General features: G+C 34.6%; 3 protein-coding genes and 1 long non-coding RNA gene across 8 annotated transcripts; 2 read left to right on the top strand and 2 right to left on the bottom strand.

Moving 5' to 3' along the window:
- Positions 1-186: 186 nt before the first annotated feature.
- On the top strand, positions 187-4,775 carry LOC124220278 (methylglutaconyl-CoA hydratase, mitochondrial). Its single transcript, XM_046628914.2, has 3 exons — positions 187-548; positions 633-1,617; positions 3,302-4,775. The coding sequence occupies exons 2-3, from the start codon at positions 869-871 to the stop codon at positions 3,459-3,461; spliced, it is 909 nt and encodes a 302-aa protein (XP_046484870.1). The 5' UTR covers positions 187-548; positions 633-868; the 3' UTR covers positions 3,462-4,775.
- A 494-nt stretch (positions 4,776-5,269) lies between these two features.
- Pmm2 (phosphomannomutase) lies at positions 5,270-8,940 on the bottom strand. Of its 5 annotated transcripts, none has more exons than XM_046628918.2 (5): positions 8,831-8,940; positions 7,746-7,832; positions 6,904-7,098; positions 6,523-6,790; positions 5,270-5,843 (listed from the first exon to the last, which is right to left on the bottom strand). In XM_046628918.2, the coding sequence occupies exons 2-5, from the start codon at positions 7,806-7,808 to the stop codon at positions 5,578-5,580; spliced, it is 792 nt and encodes a 263-aa protein (XP_046484874.1). In that variant the 5' UTR covers positions 7,809-7,832; positions 8,831-8,940; the 3' UTR covers positions 5,270-5,577. The 5 variants fall into 5 exon arrangements, with proteins under 5 accessions (XP_046484874.1, XP_046484873.1, XP_046484871.1 ...); XM_046628917.2 differs by lacking the exon at positions 8,831-8,940 and adding an exon at positions 8,352-8,487; XM_046628915.2 differs by lacking the exon at positions 8,831-8,940 and adding an exon at positions 8,225-8,364.
- On the top strand, positions 8,527-12,812 carry Sgsh (N-sulfoglucosamine sulfohydrolase). Its single transcript, XM_046628913.1, has 10 exons — positions 8,527-8,686; positions 9,744-9,873; positions 10,037-10,173; positions 10,297-10,447; positions 10,536-10,774; positions 10,850-10,969; positions 11,068-11,271; positions 11,417-11,586; positions 11,837-11,983; positions 12,241-12,812. The coding sequence occupies exons 1-10, from the start codon at positions 8,527-8,529 to the stop codon at positions 12,388-12,390; spliced, it is 1,608 nt and encodes a 535-aa protein (XP_046484869.1). The 3' UTR covers positions 12,391-12,812.
- LOC124220282 (uncharacterized) lies at positions 10,361-14,635 on the bottom strand. The gene is made up of 2 exons (XR_006883559.2): positions 14,122-14,635; positions 10,361-13,477 (listed from the first exon to the last, which is right to left on the bottom strand). It is a non-coding gene; the product is annotated as an uncharacterized lncRNA (long non-coding RNA).
- Position 14,636: the final 1 nt, after the last annotated feature.

The raw sequence follows: 14,636 nt of genomic DNA, 5'->3' as shown, positions 1-14,636 counted from the left end.
TAAGTTTCAGACATTTCTAAAGGTGCGAAGTAACGATTTTTCCTCGCATTTTTTCTAAACATGCATTGCTACAGTAACGTTATTAACATCATCCTCATGCATAAGCGGGGGAACGGTGACCGTGATATTTGAAATTCATTCTAGTCATCACGCCGCGCGAGGGGAGCGAAGGTCTGAAGTTGGCAGCGCCTCTGTCCGTTGAATCGGTAACCGCGCGAGTAAACAGTGACGATCGGCGAACCGTACATATTACATTCATACATACGAATACGCATGTGTGTCATACCTGCCTCTGCGCACATTCGACAATTTGAAGTGGGAGTTTAGAATTTTAGAACGAGTGAAACCTGCAGGCACCTGTCACTTGGGGGGGAAAAAAACTTTCCAATAGCCAAAAGTACGACTTTACGACTTAGGATAATTTGGAGATACACAATTAAGATCTACGCACCGTTGCTGGCAGTATATGATATAATAACCGACGACATTATGTCTGCAACGAGGATTTGATGATCAGGAGAAAACTACATCACCCGGTGGAATTCCGTGTACGTATTAAAGTATAACTTTTACTTACTTCTCTGGTTGATATTCAAGTTATAATCAGCGACTTTTCCTCTCTGTGTCTGCAGCGTGTATTGTAATAAATAATATACAGTGACGAAAAAAAAGGGAACTAAGAAATTTCTTACTCGGTGCCCTGCCTCGCGTCTCGTCAGTTGCTCCCGCGACTCCAGCTTGATAACAAGCCTGCTGTTGTTGGTCGCTACGCACGAGGAGCGAAATTATAATAGAGTTTCGAAACACTTCGACACCTGGGTTACGACGTCATTTTTTCAACTCTTCCATAAACATACCATCGAGAATCATGGTCGCGTTGGTATCGACACTGAAAGCTGCGCCGTCGTTCTACAATTTTGCCGTAATTGCGGTGCGAAAATTGTCAACAAAAATGCAGTTGAATCCGAAGGAGGACTCAAGGGAAATATTGATCAAGTACCTCGATGGCAAAGACACCGGTATTGCTGTCCTTGGATTAAATCGTCCAGAGAACAGGAATGCGTTTGGAAAGAATCTAGTCACCCAATTCTACGATTCGTTGGCTACTATTAGAGAGGACAGCAACGTCAGGACGGTGATAATACGGAGCATGGTACCGAAGGTGTTTTGCGCTGGTGCAGACCTAAGGGAAAGAGCTCAGATGCAACCCCAAGAGGTGACGGACTTTGTGACTTCGCTGCGTAAGCTCATGAATACCGTCGAGTCCCTGCCGACTCCTGTGATATCTGCAATCGATGGCGTTGCCCTTGGCGGAGGCCTGGAGCTGGCGTTAGCATGTGATATTAGAACAGCAGCTAACGAGGCAAAAATGGGTCTCGTAGAGACAAAATTGGCCATTATTCCTGGTGCTGGGGGAACACAGAGACTCCCTAGGATAGTCGGCCCTGCCGTAGCAAAGGAGCTCATTTTCACTGGGAAAATTCTTGACGGAGAAGAGGCACATCAGATTGGGATTGTGAACCATGTCGTACCCCAGAATATGGATGGAGATGCTGCTTATCAGGCTGCTCTTTCTATCGCCAGGGAAATTCTGCCTAACGGACCAATCGGCGTTAGGTGAGAACTAATGATTAGTTTTCAGACTGTCCATTCATGCTTGGATCATTAAAATTCATGCATCGAATACTAAATTTTTAGCAGTTCTAAAAATACTAAAACACCAAAGATATCCTTTAATTTATGTTACTCAGTGTAATAATACTATAAATGTTCTGGAATTTCACTTCCGTTGTGAAGTTTTTTCAATTTTTCTTTATATTTTCTCTGTCGTTTAAATCTTTTCGTTTACAATTATTCACTGGATTTTCTTATGCTATCTTATGACTGCATTATGATAGTCAATTAAAAAGAAGTTTTCTTTCTTATATCATGCACTGCTTTTACATTTTCACTGCTTTACTGCAAGATAATAATAATCACAAGCACAAAGCAAGCAGACGACAAATCATTTTGTACGTAAGATTTGCCGCTAAGCATTATACTTTCATTTCTATCTATTAAAATGTTTCCATCGCACATTAAACGCTGATTCATGACAATATTCATGCAAACTTGTCTCTAACTGCGTTCATTTACTTGCCGAGCTCATCACTGGCCTGTTCACGCTCCACACTTACGTTAGTACTTGCATGTAAATGTTTGACCTTTGCCTCTTGAAGCAAGCAGCACCCGCGTGTCTTTTCTTTAAAGACTGCTGCTCTGAGCTTAAAAAAGTGCACGCAACAACGGAAGTCAGTGATCTTCAGTTACTCTGTATCTCCTATTACACTTTGAAAATGTAGTTTTGTCTTATCTTTCTTGTCAATTTTTACACACTAGTAATAAATATATTCATTATCTGTTGAGTTATATGCTAATACTATTTGTGCCACAATCATATACAACTATTCACTTTTCAAAAGAATTATTTATGTTTTAGAGTAACTGGAGACTTACTTTTTTTTTACAAACGGCAACTAACTGACAAATACGAAAGTACATGTATTGCTTGATCAAATATCTGTGGGCTCAAATATTGCATAAACCCATCTTTTACATGTGTGTATACATTTGTAAAAGGTTACTCAAGGGCAAATCAACATGGACATAACGTTATGTAATCAATATATACACAGCTGCTGCCCATTTAATATACTGTACATTTGCATCACACACAATTTCGATGCAATGGAAAATTTAGGATTTATTATCTGTAACTCTGTCACAGCGACCTACATTTTCAAATTCAGAATCATATCATTTGTTTAATCAATCAAAGATATTGTTTATTGGTTCAGAACGTCAATTACACATTCTTATAAGCATGACTGTACAAGTTTTATGTATATTCAATGCATTCGACAACGAGTGGGACAAAAAAAAAGTAAAAGGGAAAGTTGCTAATCCAAACCAGCGCTTGATTGGTCAGGAATTATTGTAGAAGATTTAAACTGTGCAAACATTGCTTATCTTTCGTCTTGTCATGTAATTTTGGCTTCAGATTTCCGTAATATTGGCTTTAAGACTTTTGCTCACGTGAGGGAAAGCAGAGTAAAATTTTTAGCCTGTGTACTTATCTCTTCGTTCATATCTCTTGCCACAATTCTGCCATATTATTTCTCCAGATCACGCAATCGTGCAAAATTTATCTTATCAAAACCAAAAGCAATCCGAATAGGAGAGTTTCGCGGGCTTTGGTAGTATCCAAGTAAATATCATTATATTCAATGAAGTGATTCATATCTATTCTGTTTGATTCTAGGTTAGCCAAAGTAGCAATAAGTCAAGGTGTTGAAGTTCCACTGGAAGACGGATTCGAGATAGAGAAGAAGTGCTACACGCAGCTTTTGGAAACGGAAGATCGTTTAGAAGGGCTTGCTGCATTTAAGGCGAAGCGTGTTCCAGTCTACAAAGGCATCTGATTCTGATTATTGTTTTACACTTTTAATAAGCTGAGATACGCTCTGTGCTGATAACGTGAGTTTTTATCAGTAGTCTTGCTTACTCGTCCTCGTTACAATAATCATATTACGAAAAATAGCAGTTTTTCATTTACAAAAATTCAGTTCTACAACCCTAGCACTAGCGGGCCATTGAAAGCATGAAAATGAAGTCACGAAACAGGGAATAATCACTCCTGTTATCAGAAGTAATCTGTCAGTGATACGAACTCGTACCAGGCATTTGTGCCAACTTAATTGGAAAGATAAATGACTAATCCAAATATGGGCTACAGTAATCAGTTACCAGTGATTTTTTCTTGTTTATAAGTGCGTATTTGCTTGAGCAAGTTAAAAAAAGAAAGTTATTGAGTCTTCCAATTGCATATTTAACGGCTGGATAATAATCAGTACAGCAGCCATCAAAGTTGATTATATTTTATTATATATTGTTATGAATATCAAGTATAACTTGAAATATTTTATACGATGTTAAAAAGAAAAATTGAAAAAGTATATATACCTATAGTTATTTTAATTTAAATCTTAGAATTCACAGAATTAATCGCAATATGTTTCTAAGTTTTAGAGATCTCTTATATCTCTCTATATAATCTTAAATTTTATAAAGTTTTTTTGTTCTTTTCGTCTTTCATTGTAATCTTTGCTCACCTTAAAATTTCCCTGTTAAAGAATGAAAATTGTTGCATTTGACTCTTGTTTTGTATCTAAAAGTTGAAGTTTATCTGTCCGCATGTGATATGCAACCGATTATCAGCATGATTCAATGTAGCGATAATAACAGTTCTCTTTTGTAATACTTTTTTACAGGCAAGAAAAACACTACGTAAGGTAACATTTGATACAAATCCAATGCAATTACAGTTCAAAATAAACCATTCGTCACTATTGTCCAGTACGTTATCAACTTAACGCAAATATTTACACTGCTATATTATCATGTCTCTTTGCAGTGTAGGAGCAATGACAACAGGACTTTAACGTGAGCAAAGAAAGTATAATTCATTAAATAATAAGTAATTTAGCTTGTCATGTTTGGAGCTTATATGTTTCAAAACTTAATAAGCATAACGGAATGAGGGACAGGGGCATTTTTTGATACGTTCTTAGGATTATCTATCATATCAAAACCGCTATTGTTGGAGCATGTTAAATTTGTGTATTTTTATAACATATTGTACACCATCTCTAGAAGAGAAGTTTTTATTATCAGACACTGCAGATGAGTGAAGTCATAATGTATAGTATATATATATATATATATATATATATATATATATAATACACACACATATATATACTATACCTTATGACTTATATATATATATATATATAATATACATATATTCTTTCTAAGGAATTAAATATTTTATTGTACATATTTTTACACGTAATATACGTATACCTATAATGACACTGTTCAATAATGATAATAAATTAATTAATTGAAAATGATGAGCAAACTTGTTTTGGCGATTGCGATTTTTATTACAATACTTGCGAACAATACAATGTATATGTGTAATTCACCACAGTAACAATACATCCAGAAGAGCTGCACTTCCTTACTCAATAGTATTCATACGTATTGGTTAGAATAAATATGAAACTTCAATTACTTGCTTGAGGCACATATTCATTTCGACTGTTACTAACGAGTTTTTCTATTTCTAGGATTTGCACATTATGGATGCTTTCGTTCGTGTCACTACATTGTAAGACAAAACACCTAGAAGGAACAACTAAGGGTATGTTTCAACAACAGAATATTCGTCAAGTACTGCAATCTTTTATCAAGTACATTCAAATCTTTTATTTTCTACCCGTGAGCTCATTTATAGTTTCTGTACATTATACATATAAATATTTTACAAACTTCATAACTGCGTAATGGAGTCAATTTGAATCAAAACAAAGTTATACATCATTAAATCTATTTTAAAATGATTAAATTACAACACGTTGTATTTACATACCTACATATTTTCAAACATTACGATTACACCCTTGAAATATTGAAATATCGTTACAATCAATTTCCACTAGGAATTTGAAACCACACTTAGATTGAAACTCGTTAAAGACATTGCATTGGAACAGGAAGCTGACCCTTGGACTGTTTTTCCTTCACAAGAGCCATCAACATCTTGACCTGCCTGATGGTATCCTCAGGACTAGTGACTCGATGACCAATTGTAAGATCACTCTCATAAATTTCATGGTCGTTGCCACCCGCTTCAGTTTTGTCACCGAAGAAATGAATCTCCTCATATCCCTCAATGTACTTCAAACAGTAAGTCTTATCCCACCCATTTGGAAAAATATCTATAGATATCTGGCCACCTACAAGAAAAATTTTTCATATTTTTCATCACATTTATCATATTTTTATATTCGAAAGTTAGAACGATTACCCTAAAAATTGTAAGAATAAAAAAAGAAAAGAAATACTAAAATCGTAAACAAAAGCTTATATATCAATTTTCGGTTTGAAATCTCTATAATAGTTAAATATCTAATAAATTTATTCGATTTCAATCCATGATTACTTTGTTAGAAAAATGATACAGATTTTTTCCAGGTTAGTAAATTTAGTATTCCTGTTTTTCAATCAAAATCAATATCAGTGCAGTCTTGAAAAATTCAATATGCACCAATACCAGTACGATGAAAGAAAATTGTCATAGCGAGTTTATAGAGAGTAATCTCTTCTCAACAAAATAAGCCATCATAGAGTGGAATCGAACAAACCAATTACATTTTTAATCATGTTAAAGTGATTTGAAATGAAGAGTCAATATCTAGAATGTGGTTCATAATTTTAGTATATCTTTTCCTGTATTTGAAGGGAAATGTGTTCAGCTTAGGAATATGTGAATTTGATAAATCTCGAATGTGTGACTATCTCGTAATAAAATGAGCAAAAAGTATTGAATCTTGACTCTTCAACTTCCTTAAATACATAAGAAGTTGTGAATGTCGACACAAAAAAGAAAAATATGTCAAAAATAAGGATAAGTACCTATACTAAAGGTGAGTGGCAGGTGAGCAAACTCTTTTTTTAAGGCCTGAACAAATTTTGGTCGAATTAGATTTTCTTTGTCATATTCATTGAACGCGTTGCGCTCATCTCTGCTGCAGTTCCGCCCTATAGGCGAGACATTTATCAAGCCAGACCGAAACTCTATGAAAGTACCACGTTTGACTGGTATTTTGAGGTCTGCAATATATCGTAGACAGAAATTTAATAACTCCTGTAACTGATCTTCTCCAAGCGCATCTAAGATTGTCTGAAAAGAAAGAGATAAAGAAATAACTGTTAATCCAAATTGTAAGTAAAAAACATTAGGAGTAATTGATTGAAAGTATCTTGTTTGTCAACTTTCAATTCTCTTTCATTTACCTCGGTAGCGATCTGCCTTCCATCACGGTAGGCAATCAGCCCATTCTCAGCAAACACATATTTGAAATTATTCACAACGTCGCTTCCTCCCATCTGCTCTAAAATCTTCACCAAATCAGAACCACCAACAAGGGCAATATCAAATTCTTTTCTCACTGTTTGCAGCAAAAACTTTTCCATATCTGGTTTAACAACCTGGAAAAAACGGTTTGGCATTCAAGCATTACAAAGAGGGCAACTCAGACAAAGAAACGAGAAAAAAATTTGGCTTATAGATTATTTGTAATGGTAGCTCTTGAACCGCTTTTTTTATCAATTCCACAATCGGCGATAGAAGGGGAACATCGATCATCAGTGTTGATAAAATGTTGAAATTGCAAGACACATACGCATTTTCCAAAACGATTCAATTGTTGAATTTACGTGCTAATATAGATGGAAAAAAAATTAATATAAATTTTCGTTATTTAATATTAGGTAGCACCTTGACTAATGATATTTCAATTTCATTACTTCAGTAGAAAATAAATGATTCTCTATTTTTTATGCGACCAAACAAAGATGATGAAATCATTGAAGAAAAACCATCAGAAATAGAATTTTGAATTCGACCTTTTAAGTACTTTGATTTTAGTATTTCTGAAGAAAAAGCATTTGTTCTGAATGCCATTTCAAGACTCAAGTACTTTTTGTCGTTGAAAAATAGCATCAGCTTTCTATTTGCAGTCATCTGAATATTAGATTAATATTATTTTTCACGATGTAACTGGAATTCCCTAGTTTTTTTCCTGAAGATGTTCAGCATGTTTGCTAAGTACGGCAATAATGGAAAGTACCCATACCTGACGCGGAGTAGTCAGTGTTCCATCAACGTCGAACAAACAGATGATCTTTTTATTAGCCATAGTGTAAAAACGGTGGATAAAATTCTGAAAGTTGAATAAAACAATTAATAGATGTAGTAATGTAAAGATAATGAACTTTGCGAGGCTCACACAGTTTGATGTGATAAGTTTTTACTGCAATTTCTCGTACAAACGATAACTTGAACAGGTCAAATAAATTTTTCGAAAATAACAATAACCATAAACCTGAATTCAAATTGAAAAAAACCTGCCGATTGAAGGAACGAATTAATATAGAGTTTGAGAACATCGAAATACCCTCTGCTCGAATCTTGTGGTGTTTCTAGAATGCCTTTCACTAAACAAGAGTAAAAAGATAATGTGGAGAAAAGGGAGGCGAGGCGTTGCTCAGCCGGCGTGTCAAGTATGACCACCGGATCCGTAGTAGACTAGTTATCAATACGTGTCAGGCGTACCTTGAGGTGTCGTCGACCGCAACGAGCGTGAAAACTCACGCTGTGTTATAATTGTCAAACCGGTGCTCGCATCCAGTACGTAAATACAGTTTGCGTTTGATCAGTCGGAAACAGTTTACGTACGTACACCAACGTTTTAGTACCACGTAGGCACTCGTCTCCTCTCTTTTTGTGCCGAACGGCTATCCCACAAATTCGTATCTCGCGTCCCGTTCTATTCCTTGGTTTCGGAGTGCCACGAACCTGCAGTTCCGCAGTTAACGTCACGCGTTAACACGTGGGTAAAGGCGATATAGGTATACATGCAGGAAGAGGTTTCTCTCTGCATGAAGATGCCACGCGGGAAGATTCTCATCGTTGCTGCTGCTTCACTTCTGGCTTCCCTGATTTTACCTGAGCTTGCATACGCAGATGCGAATCCAACACCCCCTAGGTCACCCAGGAATGTGCTGTTGCTTTTAGGTGAATGACCTACTTTTACTTAGATTGCATGTCTGACAGTTGACTGTTTTTTGTGATTTATGGAATTGCGTATTAACCGAGTTCGATCGATAAAGAAGCTAGCGGATCGCTAACATCGCTTCTTATGGCCTCAAGCCTACTTACCCGTCGAGAACTGGTCACCAAATTTGCCCAAGTGTAACCGTCTTTAAATTCTTCCGTTGATAAATTGTTCCAAACTCAATCAATGGGTGCAACAATCAAATTTTTACGATTTTAGGCGTATATGGATTATACGTTGTTAAAAAAAAGAACGCTTTTTATCGGCTGATTTGTTATGTGGCAAACCAATCAGATGCTACGCTTTCTGTTACGTCAAACCGCTTGTTTCGTCTTTCGAACTTATCTTTCGGCGGCAATTTCTTTTGTTTTTTACAGCGACTCAATTTTTGATCTCAAATTAGAAAACAATATTAAAATAGATTTATAATAATTTAGATATTTCCTAACGCGAGATTTTCTATTTTGTGCCGTATTATTTATAGTAATTATTGAGTATTAAGTTACAAAATCCTTGGTTGAATCCATATTAAAAAATTGTAAACAATCTATGTGTGCATTGACTGTTAGAAGGACTAAATATGTCAAACGAAAGTTCAAAGTTTAAGCTTTCAAACGTGATCCAAGCTCATTATAAAAACATGTTTACAATATTAAAATTGACAGAATTCTGTTTATCACGTTAATTTATTCCGGCTGTATTCAATTAATTAATCAGTAGATTAAATCTAATTGTATTTTCGTTGAGGCAAAACCACTAGGGAGCTTATTTATTATAATACTTTTATTTGGTAAATTTGGTGGCATATTTGTCATAACGAAAAACTATTTCTTGAGGTAAACTAGATATTACTGAACCATACATTTTTTTTGACACAATGTTTTTTTCGATTAAAGTCGTATGTGAAATTATTTCTTATATGCAGATAAATTATGGCATAATTTTCTGTATCTCACTCTGGTCACTGAATACGCTAGTTCATCAATAATTCAACGCATGTATTTATATTTTTTCCAGCTGACGATGGAGGTTTTGAAATGCGATCGTACAGAAACAAAGTTTGTCAATCTCCCAATCTGGATATTCTGGCGAAGAATGGATTGATTTTCAACAATGCTTACACGTCAGTAAGCAGTTGTTCACCAAGGTACAGATCTCTTTTACACATTGACATCTTTTCCAATTCTTAACTAGGTGCAATCCTTAGTTAAATCCCTAGTTAAATCAATGCAGTGTAACATTAATTACATTATTCGCAGTTAAAATTCTTTCATACATTCAAATCAATGCGTGTTTTTCAATTATTGAAGCCGTGCCGCACTCCTCACCGGACTTCCAAGCCATACAAATGGGATGTATGGGCTTCACCAAGGTGTACATCATTTCAATTCCTTTGACGATGTAAAGAGCCTACCTAAAATCTTGGGTCAAAATAACATTAAAACAGGTAAAGGATTTGCTGGTAGTTTTCATAACTTTGAATCAAAGGTTCACGAAAATTTTACACATCATTTTTAAATCAAGGTTAAATTATTATTGTGTTGTGAGATAATAATTTTCGTAACACTAGGAATTATTGGCAAGAAGCACGTCGGACCCAGCAACGTTTATCCGTTCGATTTTTCACACACGGAAGAGAACCATTCAATTCTTCAAGTTGGAAGGAACATAACTAAAATCAAGCTCCTTGTTCGGGAATTTCTGTCTGTTAATAAAACCAAGTGAGAACCTTGAATGATTATCTTTAGGTATGAAATAATCGACAGATTAATTTCTGTCACATGTCAAATATTGTAATGATTTTCACAGACCCTTCTTCCTCTACGTTGCTTTTCATGATCCTCATCGCTGTGGCCACACGCACCCTGAGTACGGTAATTTTTGTGAAAAATTTGGAAACGGTGAACAGGGAATGGGCACTATTCCTGATTGGAATCCTATTTACTACCAGTGGAAACAAGTTCAGTTACCTTACTTCGTCCAAGATACCGAAGCTGCTCGTCGTGACTTAGCTGCACAGTATACAACAATTTCGAGACTTGATCAAGGTGTCCCTTAGTAATTCCGTTGTAATATTAAATCATTATACTTCTTGAAGTTCAATACTGAATATTATTTGATAGGAGTGGGACTGGTACTGAAGGAGCTTGAGGATGCTGGTTTTAAAGATGACACACTTGTTATTTATACCTCTGATAATGGTATTCCCTTTCCTAGTGGCCGGACTAATCTGTACGATCCAGGTAAATTTGTTAATGCTGCAACGCAAACCTGCTGATACCCCAACAAATGCGTATCGGATTTAGGCAATTATGAATTTTGCATCATTTTAATGGTACAGGCATGGCAGAGCCGATGATGATATCATCCCCATATCACAAGCAACGTAGAAATCAAGTAACTTACAGCATGACCTCACTACTTGATATCGTACCAACTGTACTAGACTGGTTCAATATTTCTGACACAACACAATTTGACGACAACAATGTATCACCTCGAATCTCACGCACCGGAAAATCTCTTCTTCCTCTACTCAGTCAAGGTAAATCATTAAAAAAGATCATCGCTAATTGTGTAAGAAAAAATTGAATAACTTTAAGCTGGGGCTCAATATGTATTTTTTTATATAATAGCACAAGCTGTTTATCGTGAAACATTGTGACATGATGAAATTGTGGTTTTTCTAGAGCCTCTCGAAAATGATACAGCTGTCTTTGCAAGTCATACGCATCACGAAATCACCATGTACTATCCAATGCGAGCAATCAGAACAAAGCGACATAAGCTTATCCATAATCTTAATTACAAGATGCCATTCCCAATTGATCAAGATTTTTATATATCGCCATCGTTTCAGGTAATTAAATTTTTCAGCAAAGTAAAAATCTGAATTCTCTACTCTAACTTTCTCAGAATTATATTTTGAATGTCATGTCTGAACTATATAATCATATAGTTTTTCATTTTGAAATTTACCTCTGGCTTACGCCTCTTTAACATGTCATTTAATAATTATTGTTTTACCTGTTTGTTTACAGTAATATCAATATTTACCTCCTAAAGTTGATTGAAATTAGTGGTACATAAACGAGTATTTAATTTTCCAGGATCTTCTGAACAGAACGCGTAATAAGCAACCGGTACCTTGGTATAAGTCTTTGAAGTCATACTATAACAGACCAGAGTGGGAGTTATATGACCTGAAATATGACCCTGAGGAACTCACTAATATTGCATTCAAACCATCCATGAAGGTACATATTTATCATGAATACTCGTTATTTTCAGTGAAGTACAGAGCATTTGCAGATACAACTATGTTAACAGTTGCTATAATTTTCGACACATTTAATATCATGGAAACGACTAAATTTACTTTTTAACTTTGTGGAAAATAACTTTAAAATATCAATTTTCTAATGTGTAAGTGGTACAGGTCTCAACAAAATTTTTTTTTCTGTATTATTGTCTCTAAATGTAGGGTTAACAATGATTCCTTTTATTATTTCAGTACATAGTTACAAAGTTACAAACCAGATTGTTCAACTGGCAACAAGCCACCCATGACCCCTGGTTATGTGCTCCAAGTGGAGTTCTCGAAGATGCAGGTGCTTACAAGAATAATCCGCAATGCATGCCACTGGATAACTTCAACCAATGATTTATCAAGAGTCTCATACAAAGATAAGTATAACATAACAAGCTATACATATAATTTTCACATATTTTTCTGAAATCTTTTTTAATAACAATTAGACATTGCGTTAATTTAGGATATACTGTGATCGATTTAACGATTGTAAGTTAATTATCTTGCCCATACTTTGGTTTAACACTGGGAATCGTAATTCTTAGGAAACAATAACTATACTCATTAACGTTATTGTCGAACCATTTTATATTATTTCCACTACAACAATTCATTCGATATGTGATTGTGACTTAATACACGCAACGTGTATGTATAATATGAACTTAATTATTACCTAAATATTATCTAAGCTTTGCAACAAGTATATATGTTACAATCATCGAAGAATGATGACAGTTTTTTTTAAACACTATATCTAATTGAGAAAAATGCTCTCTAAAAAATGACACATGCTACACGCAAAGTAAGCTTTGCTTTTTATCAAGAGTAACGATAACATCTATGTTCAAGACTATCAAAGTGTAAAGAAAAGATCAAACTTATATAATATTACACAGACAACAACCAAGTTTAAAAAAGAAATGTAATTTTTTCATTGACATTATAAAGGTACGTGGACAATTACAAATACGAGTTAAAATTATTTTAAATTTATCATTAATACGCTTAGCAGCTCTTATTTCTGTCATGTATGTGCTAATGGAATCATCTGATGTCTTATTTTATTGTAATCTTAATCGTCCAGTTTTCTATAGAATCATCATTCGTTATCATTAAAAAGACGATTTAAATGGAATCCTAGCTGCGGCAAGTAAAATGGGAGACCAACAAAGACTTTATTTTATCAAAACGTCAAATTTCTCTGTTTTCTCTACATACGATGGACTTTTACTGTTTTCTAATTTCCAAATTAAGTTATTTATTAATATTCAGAATTTTCTAAAGATTATAAGATTGTAGTCAACTGAGGTAAAGAAATATTCCTGACCTCTCTTTCCCGATGTTTGAGAAGAGCTTCGTTGAGTTGTCGAACATAAGCAGATGACTTATTGGCTGACCTCTCAACCACATTCATTTCTGCAGTAATTTCTTTAATCTAAAATTGCGAATCCACATGTTATGGTATGAGTCTTTTTATGATTATTGCTATTATAGTATTGCATGCAATATGGAAGTACGCTCAATAAAGTGTTGGTCTGAATGTAAGTTGACCCGCAAATTTACGAATTTGTTTCAAGAATTTTTTTATATGCTGAATATAAGTCGAATTTTATCGAAAAATGATCTGTTATCACAGGGGTGTTTGTTTATAAATGTTGTATATTTTACATACATTGCATCATTAAAACTTCAGTCTGTTGTATAAATATCTCAATTTTTATTTGTTTAGACTTCTGACCGATGCTATTTGAAAAATTGTAATTTTGAATTTGGGAGATTTGTGATTTTGTTGGTCAAATTCTACAACAATTGGTTGACAACAAAGTTTTTTCGTCATTATAGCAAATTTCCTAAGCAAAAATCCCTTATTAAGAGGATTTCAAGAGGAAAATTGGCTAACAAAAAACTCCAATTATATTCAGACCAATATGGTACGTAGCAAAATTAAGCTTGTACCGATGGTGAGATGAAAATATGATGTTTCATGTGGCAATGAGTGAAGTAAAATAAAAAGTGAGAAGGCATTAAAAAAGATATTTAATAACAAGGCAGATAATGCAAAAGATTTTTGGTACTAACGTATTGTTTGTATTCCATGAATCTATAGTGCTTCTGATTATTATCGTAGATCTGTTTAACCTGGATCATGAGTACGAGAAAAAAAATAATGCCACCGACCAGTACGATCGAATGCATTTTTCTCGTCCTACGTAATCCCAACATCACATAATTACAGCGTTTCAAAAATTTTCAATTGTTTCGCACCAGAACTCATGATGCTTGGACAATATGTACACATGCGTTATTATTTTTCTTTTCTTTGAGATATGTATCACGCGTGCCACGAAAATGCATAGAATAACAATATTTCAAATACTGTCGTAATATTTTCAACAACGTTTCGAGCAGTTTAGTTTAAAGCTATTCGGTAATCACTCCCAACTACCGTTTATACATTCTTTATTTGAATGCGCAAAGTAAGCGTAATTATTTTAGTACTCGATCACGCCCGACTTTTATTCGTAAGTTGCGTCCCACTTGCAACGTTTTGACAGATTATATCCTAGCCTAACTTAAACTAAGCAAACCTAACC

The sequence above is a fragment of the Neodiprion pinetum genome, chromosome 5 (genome assembly GCF_021155775.2).
Source record: "Neodiprion pinetum isolate iyNeoPine1 chromosome 5, iyNeoPine1.2, whole genome shotgun sequence".
Lineage (NCBI taxonomy): Eukaryota > Metazoa > Arthropoda > Insecta > Hymenoptera > Diprionidae > Neodiprion > Neodiprion pinetum.
The sequence above is the reverse complement of the archived record's forward strand: the minus strand, read 5'-3'. Positions and strand labels throughout refer to the sequence as shown.